This window comes from Pseudophryne corroboree, chromosome 3 (genome assembly GCF_028390025.1).
Source record: "Pseudophryne corroboree isolate aPseCor3 chromosome 3, aPseCor3.hap2, whole genome shotgun sequence".
In the NCBI taxonomy this organism is placed as follows: Eukaryota; Metazoa; Chordata; class Amphibia; order Anura; family Myobatrachidae; genus Pseudophryne; species Pseudophryne corroboree.
Window position 1 is genome coordinate 561,983,678 of NC_086446.1, and position 17,542 is coordinate 562,001,219.

General features: G+C 41.0%; 1 protein-coding gene across 5 annotated transcripts in view; it reads left to right on the forward strand.

Annotated features, from left to right (window-relative positions):
• Positions 1–17,542, forward strand: part of ANKFN1 (ankyrin repeat and fibronectin type III domain containing 1) — a 1,208,371-nt gene that overhangs the window by 180,889 nt on the left and 1,009,940 nt on the right. For all 5 annotated transcript variants that reach the window (XM_063961280.1, XM_063961279.1, XM_063961282.1 and 2 more), the window contains one exon: positions 3,451–3,636. In XM_063961280.1, the coding sequence (XP_063817350.1) occupies positions 3,457–3,636 (180 nt within the window). In that variant the 5' untranslated portion in view covers positions 3,451–3,456. The remainder of the gene's footprint in view (positions 1–3,450; positions 3,637–17,542) is intronic.

Below are 17,542 nucleotides of genomic sequence, written 5' to 3' on the forward strand. Positions count from 1 at the left end.
CCTCAAAAAAATTGTATAATTGCAAACACTCACTCACCACATGTACACTTTTGTTTCTATTTCTATTTCTGCGCAGAAATTTTCTTCCCTTTAGACCAGATGTGTTGTAAATTTGGAGAAGGATCTGTTAGTCTAAATTTCGGACACTAAAATAGACTTGCGCTATTTATCGCGTTGCCACCTTTTCGCCTGTTACAATAACTAGTGTGTGATTTGTTACGTGGGCGTACCCGGGCGCTCCGTTGCGTAATATACGCTGCGTGCGTCGGCCTTTGAGTTGCGTACGCAAGTCTCACCCTTTGTTAGAGACACGTGTACGCAAAGCAAATATCCACCGTAACACAATTTACACGTTTATCAATGTAGATGATCCTCGATCATCTACCGAACACCACACCAATCTCTCCTTGTATCTTTAGGTAGAGCTGCGTGCGTGCTTTGCACTTTATCCCTTAATGTATTACTTTTACACTTTAACTATGAAATAGCGACAAATCTCTCTTAGCACGTTTATCAATTATAAAATGGCAAACAGGAGAGTGATATATGAAAATACACGAATAAAAGAAATGCAGATATGCGTGTATGCGTACGCAAGACAGAAATAAACAGTTTTAAAAGACACTGGCGTGTTGTTCTTACCTCCGGTTCCGGATTCCCTCAGCACCCTTTACTAAGCGAAGCAGACGCTTATCCCGACAGCACTACGAGGAATATGATCTCCCGCCCTTTGCTGATGGATAATGTCTGCTGAAATTACCTAGTGCAGATATGTGAAGGACGGACGAGCCGCCAATTGACAAAGCTAAATATTTGTCTTACTTAAAACCCTTTAAGAGGTCTAAGAACACTGTACGCTATTGACGTATGGAATACCGTAAGGGTACGCACATTGCGTAACGATCGCTTAGCCGTAGTCGAGACGCTCAAGCGTCACGTTCGCTCACGGCCAAGAGATCACAGACAGGCACGCTATTGGCTGCCGACTAACGTAATGTTTCGCTATAGCGTAGCGAACGCTCGGGACCACGAGGAGATCACCAGCGGCGCTAACGCTCACAATGTTAAACCTTTATATGTAAACCATGAACAATGTATTATACAGGAAAACCTTAGTGAAATGATAGAGTGTAGATGCAACACAGTGTAACCTTATTAACTCAAAAGCTGTTCGAGCGTCACCGACGCTCTGAGAATACTTAACACTATAAGAAATACACAAATACTGGGCTTAGGGTCTAACGCCTTATATGAATGTTATACTTGCAAAAGAATAATACAATACAAGTCATACACTACAATATAACATAGACTAACCAGATAACTACACAGGAAATACAATACAATACAATTACGTTTAAGGGAAAATGAGAGAGAAAGAGGAGGAGAGAGAGAGAGAGAGATAGAGAGAGATATGGCTCACAATAACAATAAAGACAATATGATTGCGGAGAAAAACTTACGCACAAGGGGAACGATCGCATGCGCCTCGATATCCAGCTCCCGATTATCAGCAATGAGAACCGTTGAAGAGAGTGAGCTGGATATGGTCGGCTTGTCTATTTATGCCCCACACACAATACAATTCAATGGTCCCTACAATCTCATTGTTCATTGGACACAGGAATTCGTCTTCGTATTATAACAAAAGGTCATAGGTTGATTCATACAGGTGGGCTGAGACCATTTCCAACTGCTCAGGTGGGCGGGAAACTAGGTTTCCCGCCGCATGGATAAGTAAGTGCAAATAATAGTAAATGGACATAAACTTCTTATGTCCATAACTATTCGCACGAGCGATTAATCTGCTTCAAACCAACACCGGAATATTGCTAATTAAATACTCTTCCGATGGATACTAAACACCACTGTATGACCCATGTCTGACCCTTCGTATCAAACAAAGAGGGATCTCTTTGTCCATGAACATGCTATATTAACTAAACTTTCAGAATCTATCAAGGGGACCATGATCTACAAAATACATTATATAGTTAAAATATGTAACGAACGAGTCGCCCGCTAGACGCACATAAACTTTACCGTAAATGCGCACACCGTGCGCCTGCGGGTGCCCGCAGCGGCGAGTATGCGCACGCACGGCAGGGCTCATGAACGTGCAACAGGCACTCGCATGAGGTGCAAATATGGCAGTGTGTAGCGTGATATTTTTCTGACTTTGACAGCATGTATAGGGTTGCCCAGACATCCGATGATGCAGCTGATGTTCGGAAGATGCTGCAACTTTGTATGCAAGCAGCAGATGTCTCTGTACAAAAGGCGGCACCTGCAACATTTGCATTTCTTCTCAGATCCGCTACAGCTAAAGACAAAGCAGCAATGCGATTGGCCTCCACCTCTGAGAATGGCTCTTTATCACTCATATAATTTCATGCTGCGCCAACTATATTATGTCTAGTCAGTAGGAAAGTTATAGCTGGGTACACACTAGACGATGTGCAAACGATGCAATGGTCATCCTGATTCCCTTGAACTCCTGGACAAACGATATAGTGCATACACACTGTGCAATCCAAACGTCCAAACAATATACATATTGTGTGTCATTTGGTAGTTTGGTCGCTAATTATATAGGAGGTATACATGTAGGAAGCCTATACACACTTGACGATTTCCTCAAAATCATTCACGATATCTTGTTATCTGACTGCAGTCAGGTTAGAAGATGCGACAAAAGACACACGATTTGTTGTTCCGATACAGCTCAAAATGACAAATTGTCTTATTTATCGCCCAATGAGTACCCAGCTTTAGTGTGGACACATCTGCATCCAAATGATGCAACAGGTATGCACCTAGCAGTGTGTGCAGCCCCCCGGAGTTTCAGGGCAGCTCTCCTCACTTTTTCTGCCGTCAGCTCCATCCCCTCACATGACATCACAGGTTTGGGGTGGGGCCAGCCCGTGTGGGGGGAGGGCACTTTGTCAGCATTGTAAGCGATTACAATATCTCACCATACTGAGGGAGCTAGAGCGTTGACAATTTTTTACATTTAAATTAGAATATCTTCTTAGTAAGTAACATCTACTTTTTTATACTTATGCACTTTTTGCCTAAGTTATTTGTGTATATTCTCGTTTTAACCTATATAAATAGTCAACAATATACAAATGTAATGGTTACTGTAATTCATAGAACTTTGCAAAACTGGAAAATGCAGCAACAGTGTAAAAGTACCTACAGTATGTGTTCCCCATGCACACACACAGATTTCCCACCCTGCCAGTATTTTTTGTAACTATTTTTTAATGTTATCAATAAACGAAGGACACATTTATCAAATCATTGTTGCGTGTTATGCTTTTAGAGTGCTGATCATTATCTTACAGCTGGAATCTGCTTTTAAGAAGTTTAATGTCATTAATGCTAATACAGTATTGTTAAATTATATTGCAAACTGTAAGCAAAAATAACTTTTACTTTTTTCAGGCAAAGATGACCCAACAGATGCAAAACTTACAGCTGACACAGTCCAAAAAAATCAGTGCCCCTTCTTCACCAAATGCAGCCAAGCGCCTATATCGAAACCTCTCTGAAAAACTGAAAGGTAGCCACTCATCCTTTGATGAAGCTTACTTTAGAGCAAGAGCTGACCGTTTTCGGAAACCTTCTGTTGTAAGTAATACTGTTTTTCCTTACAACTAATATGAAGTCATCCAATTATTGACAATGGTTTTCTATTTTTTATGCTAACAAAATGATGTTGTTTTTTTTCAAAGCTGAGATTTTTTATTATTATTAATTTTATTATTTTTATTATCTTTTCTTTACAAGTCACCACGTACTGTAAATCTGCAACGCTGCACAATGGGGAAACAAAACAAACATAAAACATAACATATGTATAGGGTACATGAGGTGGGAAACAGGCAGGAAGCTAGGGGGTACACAGTACCTCATTGACAGATACAACAAATCAATGTACATTTGTACATAAATCCAATATTTTTATGTATGGTGGTAAGGAGATTGCAAATTAATGTGTCTTTTTAGCCCTGTAAAAAATAAACTGTATGATGTATAGGACATCACTTAATGTGTTTCCCCTTCCCAATGGGCCGCCTAGTGGTTGATGCTTCCCTTCACGCATACTAACATAACACACAATAGCTACAACTTCTTATCTACAGTAAGTAAGAAACACACAGAGACAGTGATTTAGTGATATAAAAATAAAAAACTATTTCTTGAAAATAAATTGCGTTGGAGATGTGTGTACAACCGTGATTTGGTAGAGTAATGTACACACCAGCAAAATTGTCTTTTGTTCCAATCACAAGTCCAGTCAGTGGCAAACGCAGGATTTTGAAAGGGGGGGTTCCAAATAATTGGTTACAGACCAATGTAAAAATTGTATTACTTTATGGGAGTTGTATAAGGTATACGCTAAAAGGAATTATTTTATAATTTAGTTGCACACTGTGGAACCATGTAGTAATTTAAGTGAATTTAGCTGCAACTTATTAGGTTCAGCACTGTCATGATTTACGTATTTTTAACCCTTGTGCTAAGACACATTAGCAATATCCAATGTCAACCCCATTAGCAATATCCAATGTCAACCCTCTGTCGACTGTACAGCAGTACAGATGGTGTAATGAGGTCATGGGATCGAATCCCAACATGGGAACTATGTGGAGTTTGTATATTCTCCCCGTACTTGCGTGGGATTCTTCTGGGTACTCCGGTTTCCCCGCACAATCCAAAAATATACTGGTAGCTTAACTGGATCTGAATACCCTCCCCCTCCATAGGACAGACAATATGGGCACATCATTTCCTCCCCAGTAACCCTCCTTCCCTCCATAGACAGAAAGACACAGCACCGACATCCCTCCCCTCTTCATGACAGACAGACACAGCACCAACACTCCTCACCTCTCCATAGACAGACAGACACAGCACCGACATTCCTCCCCTCTTCATAGACAGGCAGACACAGCACCGATATTCCTCCCCTCTCCATAGACAGACAGACACAGCATCGACATTCCTCCCCTCTCCATAGACAGACACAGCATCGACATTCCTCCCCTCTCCATAGACAGACACAGCATCGACATTCCTCCCCATAGACAGACAGACACAGCACCGACATTCCTCCCCATAGACAGACAAAGCACCGACATTCCTCCCCTCCCCATAGACAGACAGACACAGCACCAACATTCCTCCCCTCCCCATACACAGACACAGCACCGACATTCCTCCGCTCCCCATAAACAGACAGATACAGCACCGACATTTCTCCCCTTCCCGTAGACAGACAGACACAGCACCGACATTCCTCCCCTCTCCATAAACAGACACAGCACCGACATTCCTCCCCTCTTCATAGACAGACAGACACAGCACCGACATTCCTCCCCTCTCCATAGACAGACAGACACAGCACCGACATTCCTCCCCTCTCCATAGACAGACACAGCATCGACATTCCTCCCCATAGACAGACAGACACAGCACCGACATTCCTCCCCATAGACAGACAAAGCACCGACATTCCTCCCCTTCCCATAGACAGACACAGCACCGACATTCCTCCCTCCCCATAAACAGACACAGCACCGACATTCCTCCCCTCTTCATGACAGACAGACACAGCACCGACATTTCTCCCCTTCCCGTAGACAGACAGACACAGCACCGACATTCCTCCCTTCTCCATAAACAGACACAGCACCGACATTCCTCCCCTCTTCATGACAGACACAGCACCGACAAATGCTATCTTTGCTGTATGCAATTGCGATGATATGCTAATATGGGCAGAAGATAGACTGGGCATATGGAAACTCACTGCAGTTGCATCACTTTCATCCAACAGCGTACAACTGCTAATACATCGGTACCATCGTCACAAATTGGAATATGTTGCAGTCTGAGTGCCTGTGTAAACGCACAGACTGAGCTGCTCTCCCGGGACGCTGAAAGCAGTCCAGTAGCAAGTGAGATCACAACTGCTTATTTATGCATGTCCAGAAAACGCCGTCTGAAAGGCCATGACATGCATACATTTGGCCGACCTCTCCCTGTTACCACACCACAAATGCTATGTTCCTGTCACTCACTTTGCAACTAATTCCTCAGTGTGACCGCAATCGCAGTTCACTTGCTGAGCATGCGCACTGCGGCTCAGACGCATGCGCAGTAAGAAAACATTGGCTGATTTGCTTACAATAGCAGCATTGTGACCGCATCTTAATTAGATACATGAAGCGGAGCCTGTAGCAGAGTGGGGTTGTGACAGCTTACCAGCCGGTGACTGTCTTCTAGATGCGGGTAGTGATGCAGGGTGCTAGAACAGCAGTAATGTGTGGTAAAGCAGCAGGTATCTTGGAGCTAAGGCAGAGACATCTGTCTCCCACTATATCACTCTGCACAGTAACAATATAGTGCAGTGTATACACATGGTAACTCCAGCAGTCATCTGGGTGAGGGAATGATCCATCTCTGGAGGAGCCACACTGGAGAATGCGCAATAGCATTCTAACAAATTGGAAATGAAGAAATGTGTAAAGGAGGAGACAATAGCATTTATACCTTAGCTGTACTACAGCCAGTGCACACGATACACATACCACAGTCAGTGTTGTGCCAGTACATCTTGGCTAGACCCCCTTTGTGGTCAGTGACAAAAAGCCTTCCACACTACTCCACACTCCGCTACCACCTCTTCTATCAATTGTTTACTGTATGATTGATAATAATAATGCTTTTCTTACCACCACTCCGTATACCAAAAAAACAAAGGCAGCAAACCCAACAAATCCAGACTAGGGGTACCAGGTTCTAACAGGCAGAACAAACACACCCCTTAACTATATACTGTAGGTTCTGAATTTTTCTGAGTTATGTTCCCAATTATAAAGCACAATGGAATAAATGCTTTATAATTGGGACAATACATTTAGCACTGCCTGTTCACACAGCATAGAGCATACTCTATTGTGACTAAAGGTGTGTGTGGACCTCATTTTTTGGTTCTAATTCATCACTGTGTTTTGGTCTTGGTTTAAGTTTTGCAAAACCACCCTCAAGTGTTTTGGTTTGGATTTGGATTTCGGCCCAGTTTAAAATGTACAACATTTTTTATAAACATTTATAAAAATCAATAAAAACAGCTAAAATCATGTAATTTTTGCAATCCAAAACCTAAAATTTGGATTTAAAATCTTAACTATAAAACAATGGAAGATTCAAACCAGGACTCGGATTGAATCGGATCTCCTCGGGGGCTCCATACCAGGTTTTGGTTCCGCTCGGATCCACAAAATTCGTGTGGATTTGGATTTCTGGAGAACCCAACAGCACATCTTTAACTGAGACAATGGACTTTATTTACTGTATGAAGCGATGGCTTTTATAACACCACTGTACTGCTCCAGCACAGTATACTCTTGGTCTGTGGTGCTTTGGATTTCTACTATTTTATAAAAAAAAAAAAAAAAAAGATGATAAATGGAATGAAATTAGTCTTGTACAAACTATTATTATAAATGTGATTATAAATCTAATTACAAACAATGGCAATAGATACTAGCAAAACATTTTTGCAACTAAAAGATGGAATGCGACGAAAGTACAGTGTGCAAAAGACATTTCAAGTAAGTTAATATAAAAAATGCTTTTTAACTTAATAGAATTATGTGACTAAAAGGTAGGCTTCTTTTTAACATATAATGAGAGAGCTGACCTCCTAAATGCATTGTTTTGTACTTTGTCCCTAAAGGAGGAAAAATAGTAGGAAATATGTTGTTTAAGATGCTCCTGAGATGGCAATAGAGAATATAGGAATGTGGAGGTGCATTTACAGTATCACTGTGACCCCTATTAAACAGGCTTCCCCATGCTTTTCATTAGGTATAGTTGGGAAATCTCTTAGCTGGTGGGGGCTCTCTGGCAAAAACATCAGACTCTTTTCTTAACATACTAAAATCCTTTGTGAGGCATAATATTTATATGGAACAAGATATTTTCTAGATAAGATTGCATCATTTTCAGTTTCAATCAAGCAGAATACATATTAGAATATACATATTTATATATATATTGTGGCAGAGACAGCATTTTTCCATGTGAAAGTAATGTGGAGAATCTAGACCAGGTTTTGGAAGCAGTAGCAGAATCCCAGGTGTGTGATCAGCAGCACCTGGGATTTCTTGATATAAGGGTTTCCAGGGCAGAGACAGTGACACCTTGCTCTTGACGGTGGAAAAGCTACCCAATTGATAGGACGGGTTGTGTGGGTTAGACTAGGGACCACTGGAGCCTTTCAAGAGTCTGCTATGCTGAGAGTGCCTGTATGCTACTGCCTGTAATACTGACTGCATATGGATTTTACTTGCTATGTTGTGACCTGCTGTTCAAAATAAACACAGAAAGTGTTCATCTGAGTCCCCATTCATCTGAGGCAACTTTGCTGCTGCTGCGGTCAACTAGTACATGCTTATGGGAGTGTATTTTAGCTTAGCAGGGCTGTGAACGCTTGTTCTCGAGCCCTGCTAAGCTAAAAAAATTTCAAGTAAAACTAGACCAGCCCTGGACATACTTACCCTGTGCGACGATCTCTGCGATGCTGGAGCTGGCTTTGACGTTAGACATCCGCCCTCCATTCTTCTGGACACGCCTGCGTTTTCCTTACCACTTACTGAAAACGCCAGCCAACGGTCCAGATCCGCCCAGGAACGCCTTCTGTCTGTCAATCTTCTTGCGGTCGGCTCTGCGACCGCTTTTCTCGTAGGACACGACGTAACCCAGTGACCCCTGACGCCAGGCAACGTCGCACATGCGCAGTGCGGCAGCCACGCAAGCGCATTCCGGACCCGTTCGCACTGCAGCGACAAACTGCTGTGTGCAAACAGGTCAGAATGATCCCCCATTGTCAGGAATGCCCAGTCTGCCAGAGGACAGCCCCTCGGCAAGAGTTTAGAGCTCCACTGGTACCCCTCCCTATCATTTCCATACCTTTTGAGTGGATTGGTATGGATCTGATAGGGCCAGTGGAAAAATCTGCTCGAGGGCACCAAAACATATTGGTGGTAGTTGATTATGCCACAGGTACCCAGAGGCTATGCGCCTGCGCAATATGAAATCTGGCAATACTGCCAGAGAACTACTAACCATGTATACCCGCTTAGGAATACCGAAAGAGGTCTTAACGGACCAAGATACACCTTTCGTGTCTAAACTCATGAAAGATTTATGTTGGTTGCTAAACGTAAACAGGATTGCCACCTCAGTATATCACCCGCAGATAGATGGCCTGGTAGAAAGATTTAATAAAACCCTTAAGCAAATGATAAAGAGGGCCGTGTCACAAGAAAAGCAAGATTGGGATCTGCTCCTACTTTACTTGATGTTTGCGGTCAGAGAGGTATATATATAGTTCATGTACAGTAGAATAAACCAGCACTCGTTGCTTAATAGATTAAGTCCAGGGTGCCATCAGTACATAATGGATGCAGAAAGGAAAAAGCTGCGGCACTCCTTAATAGTTTAAAGCAATCTTTAGTAGTGAAATAACATTACATCTCCATCAGGGAGCGATGTTTCTGTGCCACTGGAGCAACTTTTTCAGAGCAGGCAAAAAGATGTATAAACCAGTAAAGTGTCTGTAAACTTAAATAAATAGGAGTAGACCGGGGTCAGCAGCAGGAGCCGGGTCGGGATCGGTTCTCCCGGGATTCCGGTTGCGGGCATCACTTCCGGTGACGTCAGTCCGCTGGTGCGTTGCCAGGATACTGCACTCAGCCGCTGACAAGCCTCCCCAGCCCCACCTGCAGACAAGGGAACAGCACAGAGTGATGCAATCAATTAGCTGTACAATGTTAGCATTATTACATAAACAGCACTATTAGTATATTCTTTCTAAATGCAGTTGTACAGTAATGTCGCATGATTATGGTGTATGACATACCTACCAAATACCGGTCATAAAATTACGTAAAAACAGTTATATTACTATTGAAAATACTACGGGGAGAGGAAATAGCCATCAAATCTTGGAGTGGAAGAGGACCAATATCGCATAAAGTGTCAGTGACTATTCTACAAGTACAATCTAATAATAATAATATTAAGTAGTCAACCCCTTTTCCTGCCAAAATTGCTGGGTCAGAATATATATTGTGTACAAACACTAAAGCACACAGCAGTTATTCATAAGAAGTCATTCCAGTTATGACTCTCATTCAGTCCTGCAGGATGCACAGTGTTTAGATAATATATCCATTAACTTTCACTGCGTAGCAGTTGCCCTCCACGATCACCTCCGCGCAGTGATTTTGGTACGTGGTCTATTAACATGTGTTTTACATAGTAACATAGTAACATAGGAACATAGTATTTGAGGTTGAATAGAGGCAAATTGCCCATCGTGTTCAACCTGTTTTATGTTGTGATGATTCTACATACTTGCTAAATAATGCTTTATGACTAGTTAGCTACTATAACTCATGTTACCCCCGGATTAACCACGTTGATATTTTAAGTATTATAACCTTGGACAGCTTTTTCATTCAGAAATGTATCCATTCCTTTTTTAAATCCAATTACAGAGTCCACCATTACCACCTTCCCTGGCAGGGAATTCCACATCCTGATTGCCCTAACAGTGAAGAACCCTTTCCTCCGTTGCGTTCGGAACTTTCTCTCCTCCAGTCACAGCAAGTGCCCACGTGTCCTAAACTGTGTTCTTTTAATAAATAATTCCTCTGGTAACTCTTTGTGATGTCCCTTTACATATTTGAAGATTTTAATAATATCTCCTCTTAGGCACCTCTTTTCTAGTGTATACATATTCAGCCTAGTAAGTCTTTCCTTATAGTCCAGTCCTTCTAGGCCTTTTAATCAATTTAGTAGCTCGCCTTTGAATACTTTCGAGTTCACTGATGTCTTTTTTATACAATGGTGCCCAAAACTGAACACAATATTCCAGGTGCGGACGTACCAATGCCTTATACAGCGGCATGATTACATCCGAGTCCCTTGTCTCAATTCCCCTTTTTATGCATGCTAGCACTTTACTTGCCTTCTTTACTGTGTTTTGACATTGTGTACGGTTATTAAGCCTATTATCAATGAATACCCCCAAATCTTTTTCCAACTCTGTTTCCCCTAAGCGTTCCCCATTTAATATGTAGGATGCAAGTTTGTTTTTAGTCCCAAAATGCATAACCTTGCATTTGTCTGTATTGAACCTCATTTTCCATTTAGACGCCCAGAGTTCAAGTTTAGATAGATCATTCTGCAAGGACTCCACATCCAATTCTGAATTAATTTCCTTACACAGTTTAGTATCATCTGCAAAGATTGACACTGTGCTTTCCAGGCCTATTTCTAGGTCATTGATAAATATGTTGAACAGTAGTGGTCCGCGTACGGACCCTTGTGGTATTCCGCTGACTACTGGGGACCAGGTTGAGGACTTCCCGTTGACCACTACTCGCTGTACCCTGCTATCCAACCAGCTGCTTATCCATGTGCAAATAGTTTTTCCTAGGCCAATCTCCTTTAATTTGATCATCAGTCTCCTGTGAGGAACTGTATCGAAGGCTTTTGCAAAATCTAGGAAGACCACATCCACTGCTTTTCCTTGATCAAGATTATTGCTCACCTCCTCGTAGAAGCTAATTAAGTTAGTCTGACATGACCTGTCCCTCACAAACCCATGCTGGTTCTTGCTAATAATCCTAGCGGACTTTGGATACTCCTGTATGACGTCCCTTAGAATTCCTTCCAATATTTTCCCCACTATAGATGTTAAACTTACTGGTCTGCAGTTTCACTGAAGATTTTTGGATCCCTTTTTAAATAATGGCACTACCTCAGCTATACGCCAATCCTTTGGTACCATGCCTGATCTAATTGAACTATTGAAAATCAAGTATAGTGGTCGTGCTAGTTGTGAACTAAGCTCCATAAGAACCCTCGGGTGAAGTCCATCAGGACCAGGTGATTTATTAATCTTAATTGTGCTTAGTCTCTCCCGGACTACTTCTTCGCTTAAACAAGTATCTAACCATGAATCATAACTGTCACAATTGTTATGCTCTACTCCCACTATCAGTTCTTCGCTGGTGAATACTGATGAAAAGAATTTGTTCAGTACAGGTTGAGTATCCCATATCCAAATATTCCGAAATACGGAATATTCCGAAATACTGGCTTTTTTGAGTGAGAGTGAGATAGTGAAACCTTTGTTTTTTGATGGCTCAATGTACACAAACTTTGTTTTATACACAAAGTTATTAAAAATATTGTATTAAATGACCTTCAGGCTGTGTGTATAAGGTGTATATGAAACCTAAATGAATTGTGTGAATGTACACACACTTTGTTTAATGCACAAAGTTATAAAAAAAATATTGTCTAAAATGACCTTCAGGCTGTGTGTATAAGGTGTATATGAAACATAAATGCATTCTGTGCTTAGATTTAGGTCCCATCACCATGATATCTCATTATGGTATGCAATTATTCAAAAATACGGAAAAATCCGATATCCAAAATACCTCTGGTCCCAAGCATTTTGGATAAGGGATACTCAACCTGTATTTCCGCTTTTATTTCGTCATCATTTATCAATTCTCCTAATTCATCTTTTAATGGACCTATATTCTCCTTTTACCGTTTATGTATTTAAAAAACTTTTTAGGATTGGTTTTACTCTCTATAGCGATTTGCTTTTCATTTTCCATTTTAGCTGCTTTATTTGTTTTTTTGCATTTCTTATTACACTCCTTTTAATACTTGAAAGACTCCTCCTTTCCATTAGATTTAAATGCTTTGAAAGCCCGCTTTTTTTTTTAATCAATTTCTGCCTTAACCTTCTTGTTAAGCCACATCGGTTTGAGTTTAAAACTCCTGCGTTTACTGCCCATGGGAATAAAGTTATGAATATTGCTATCCAGCAACCCTTTTAAAACATCCCACATTTCCGAAGTGTTCTTGTTATTAAACATAACCTCCCACTCTATGTTGTTAAGTGCACATATAAGCATACTGAAATTAACCTACCTAAAGTTAAAAGTTTTGGTGGAACCCCTGTAGCTATGTTTCCTGAAACTGATGTCGAATGTGATCATATAGTGATCACTGTTACCCAAAGTCTCCCCAACTTTAGTGTTTGATATAATGTCCACATTATTAGTAATTACTAGATCCAGAGTAGTTTTACCCCTAGTTGGGTCCTCGACTAATTGAGACAAGTAGTGATCCCTAAACATATTTATGAACCTGCTGCCCCTCGCTTTAGCACATGAATTGTTACTCCAGTTTATATCCAGGTAATTAAAATCCCCAATGACAAGGATGTCCCCCAATCCCGCAGCCATTTTGATTTGCTGCAATAGTTGTTCTTCCTCATGTATGTTAATATCCAGCTGTTTGTAGCACGTGCCTATGATTTGTTTTTTTGCATCAATTCCCCCACTTGAGATTTCTACCCATAGTGACTCCATATTATCGCCAGTCTCCTCATAAACCATACCTAAAGGAGGTTATCTAAGTGATGGTTTAACATAAAGACATACACCTCCTCCTCTTTTGTTAGCCCTGTCCCTCCTAAAATGAGAATAGCCTTCCAAGTTAGCAACCCAGTTATGAGAGTCGTCCCATCATGTTTCTGTAATACCTATAATGTCATACTCAGCCTTTGATGCTAACAATTCCAATTCCCCCATTTTACCTGCTAGACTTCTTGCGTTTGCAAACATACATTTTAGTTTATCGGTTCCTTTATTTGTTTGTTTTCCTAAAGATTTCCCATCCTGGTTAAAGAGTGCATCCGTAGAGTTACTGATACAGACTGTCCTTATCGCTCCCTCTCCAACCCCACCGTACTTAGTATTGCCCACCTTACTTTTCTCTTTGGTCAACCCAATGTTCCCGTCTAAATTCACCGCCCTGACATAAGTATTTTCCCTTAAGTCCCGTACAGCATTTTCTATAGTCTGTAATGATGACACATCATTTTAGTGATGATAAAAGATGGGCTGCTTGTAGGAAGTGGCGTGCTACAGGCTGGTCGGTGGCTCCACTTCTAATGGCTTTACTGATAGATTAGTGGTGCAATGCCATATGTTCTCGGGCCGTTCTTATAGTTTTGCCCACGTAATACAAATTACTTGAACAAATAATCAGGTATACCACATACGTGGATAAACAAGACAAGGTGTGTTTGATGGAAAACACCTTTGATGAATGTGGATGTTTAAAGGTGGATCCCATGATCATATGTGAACAAGTTGTACACCGAGGACATCTGTAACATCCAGGGGGCTTTGTTAAGAAATGAGTAGATGGACTTGGCTTGGTGAAGCCAGTAATGTCCATATGGACAACCATGTCTTTAATATTTCGGCCACTGGTGTAACAAGCCATCGGTCTTTTCTTTTTAAAGCACTGAAGATCTATGTCAGAAACCAATGTAGGCCATAGCGCTTTGCTAGCTCATTGAACAACTTGACTAGAGGTGGAAAATTCCATCTTCCATGGTATAACAGAGTTGTGGTCCTTCGCCTTAGTTTTAAGCAGTTCCGCCCTGTCAATTGCCAACACCTCCTGTTTCTTTTGTTTCAACAGCCTGTAGTCATAGCCCCAGGATACAAATCTGTTGATGATTTCATCTATGCTTGATGTTGCAATTTCAGCATTACTTGCAATCCGTGCTATCCGCATCATCTGCGACTTCGGCTGGCCCTTTTTTAAGGGTTTTGGATGGTGACTCGAATACAGCAGCAAGGCGTTTCTATCTCTGGGTTTAGAGAACACCTCTGTTCTCAATTATTGATCCTCTACAGTAACCAGAACATCCAGATAATGAATGGACGTTCTGCTATATTGAAATGTAACTCTGAGTGATGATGGTCTTGAGTTGTTGTAATCAATCATGTGCAGCAGAGTGGTCTCATCCCCTATCCATAATATGAAAAGGTCGTCAATGAAGCGCATGTACATCTTTATGAACTGTGCAAATTCAGGTAGAATGAAGAACATGGCTTCTTCTTCACTGAACATAAATATGTTCACGTAGCTGGGTGCTATGTTACTGCCCATAGCGCACCCAGCCAGTTGTTTATAGAACTCGCCGTTATAGATAAAATAATTACGTGTGAGGGTTAGTTCTAACAGTCTCATAAATAGATTGATGTCCAGATCGTTAATCCCCTCATTTGCATAGAAGGATCTGGCCACTGTCAGACCCTGGTTATGTGGAATGGATGTGTATAAACTATTAATATCCAATGTACACAAAATGGCACCCCGTGGAATTTCATCCTTTGCTGTTAGGCTAGTAAGAAAACTGGTTGTATCCTTAATAAATCTCGGATGCTTAATGATGTAAGGTTGAAGTATGCTTTCAAGATACATTGCCATGGGCTGATAGAGAGAATTCCTTGCTGATATAATTGGACGGCCGGGTGGGTGGACCAAGTCCTTGTGTATCTTCGGGACTGTGTACAGAATTGGACTCACTGGGTGTGATTGCTGTAATGCCATCCATAATTTTTCTTCCAGTAGTCCCTCAATTCTCGCTCGTTGCAGGATTTCCACTAGTTCAGATTGGAACCCTCATGTGGGGTTGCCTCCCAGTTTCTCATAGACCGTCGTATCTGGCATGTAGTCCGTGAGATTCTGTATAACTATGGCTCCCCCTTTATCCGCCGGGCAGACGACTAGATCACGATATTCTGATAGATTTGTTAATGCCACACGCTCCTGCTAGCTAAGATTGTGATGTCATTGTACCGGTTGTGCTTGAACAAATTTATTTACAGAGTCATCAATCAATCTGGTGAATGTTTTGATAGAATGATTGTGTGATACTGGATCAAACGTGGAGTGACTTCTCATGAGGAACTGCTGTGTAGGGGTATCTATTTTAACTGTTGGTGAATTTTGAAAATGTTCTTGTAGACAAAGCTTTCTGGAGAAGCGGTGGAGCTCAACATTCCATTTCAAGTCATTATGTGTGTTAGTGGGGACAAAAGATAGTCCTTTGTTCAGGACCAGTTCTGTTTACGTCAGTTTCCGCGATGACAAATTGTAAATACATTTTTCTTTTGCGCATTGGTTCCTATTCTTCTGTGCGTTTTGACCCCTGCTACGGGTGGCTTTTTGCTTATAGTGGGGTCTGGTGAAGACTGTGTATCGGTCCCCAAAGGGGCAGACGTTCCTTCTAAAGGGTCATCTGAATCTCTCATAGTGAACTCGCTGTCACTATTTGAGGTTGGGGTTAAGGAGTGCTACAGCTTTTTTCTTTCTCCTTTCTCTCTCTCTCTCTCTCTCTCTCTTTTTCTCTCTCTCTCTCTCTCTCTCTATATATATATATATATATATATATATATATATAGGCACACACTGGTATAAATAGACAGGCATAATTTAATAATAACTCACAGATATATGCAAGTATCCGTATATATATATATATATATGGATAAAAGTATTCAGAGGGCGCACTATGACTTCAACTCCAAATATTTGAAACCAGCATGAACCGAATAGCAATATTTTTTAATACAACATTAAAAACATTAAAATCATACAGAAGTATAATAGTTCATAAGCACATTATTCGTTTGTACATGTGTGACACTTCATAAATACTATCATAAACCCAACGCGTTTCGTCCTATAAGGACTTCATCAGGGGTACAGTTCGTAGTATGGATACTGTTTCGGGTGGGTCCCGTGTAACCATAAGGTTTATTATTAGTGATAACCGTATTCCACTGTTAATAAAGGTATTTGATGTGTGGTACTATTAAATGATACTCAAACATCAAAGGTCTTCCATGTAGAGTATGGTGGAGATATATTTGAGTTCAGAAAGTGCCCATAGCCAATAATGAACTGTCTTCAATGGTTTGGGGGAGATCAGATAGAATTTTTAGAACTAAAATCAAAGATACCGAACAGGAATCCAGATAGGCCAAAGGCGACCAAATAGTAAGATCCTGGACCTAGTGACTGCCTTCTCTCCTCAATTTCAATTTTTGACTTGAAATTGAGGAGAGAAGGCAGTCACTAGGTCCAGGATCTTACTATTTGGTCGCCTTTGGCCTATCTGGATTCCTGTTCGGTATCTTTGATTTTAGTTCTAAAAATTCTATCTGATCTCCCCCAAACCATTGAAGACAGTTCATTATTGGCTATGGGCACTTTCTGAACTCAAATATATCTCCACCATACTCTACATGGAAGACCTTTGATGTTTGAGTATCATTTAATAGTACCACACATCAAATACCTTTATTAACAGTGGAATACGGTTATCACTAATAATAAACCTTATGGTTACACGGGACCCACCCGAAACAGTATCCATACTACGAACTGTACCCCTGATGAAGTCCTTATAGGACGAAACGCGTTGGGTTTATGATAGTATTTATGAAGTGTCACACATGTACAAACGAATAATGTGCTTATGAACTATTATACTTCTGTATGATTTTAATGTTTTTAATGTTGTATTAAAAAATATTGCTATTCGGTTCATGCTGGTTTCAAA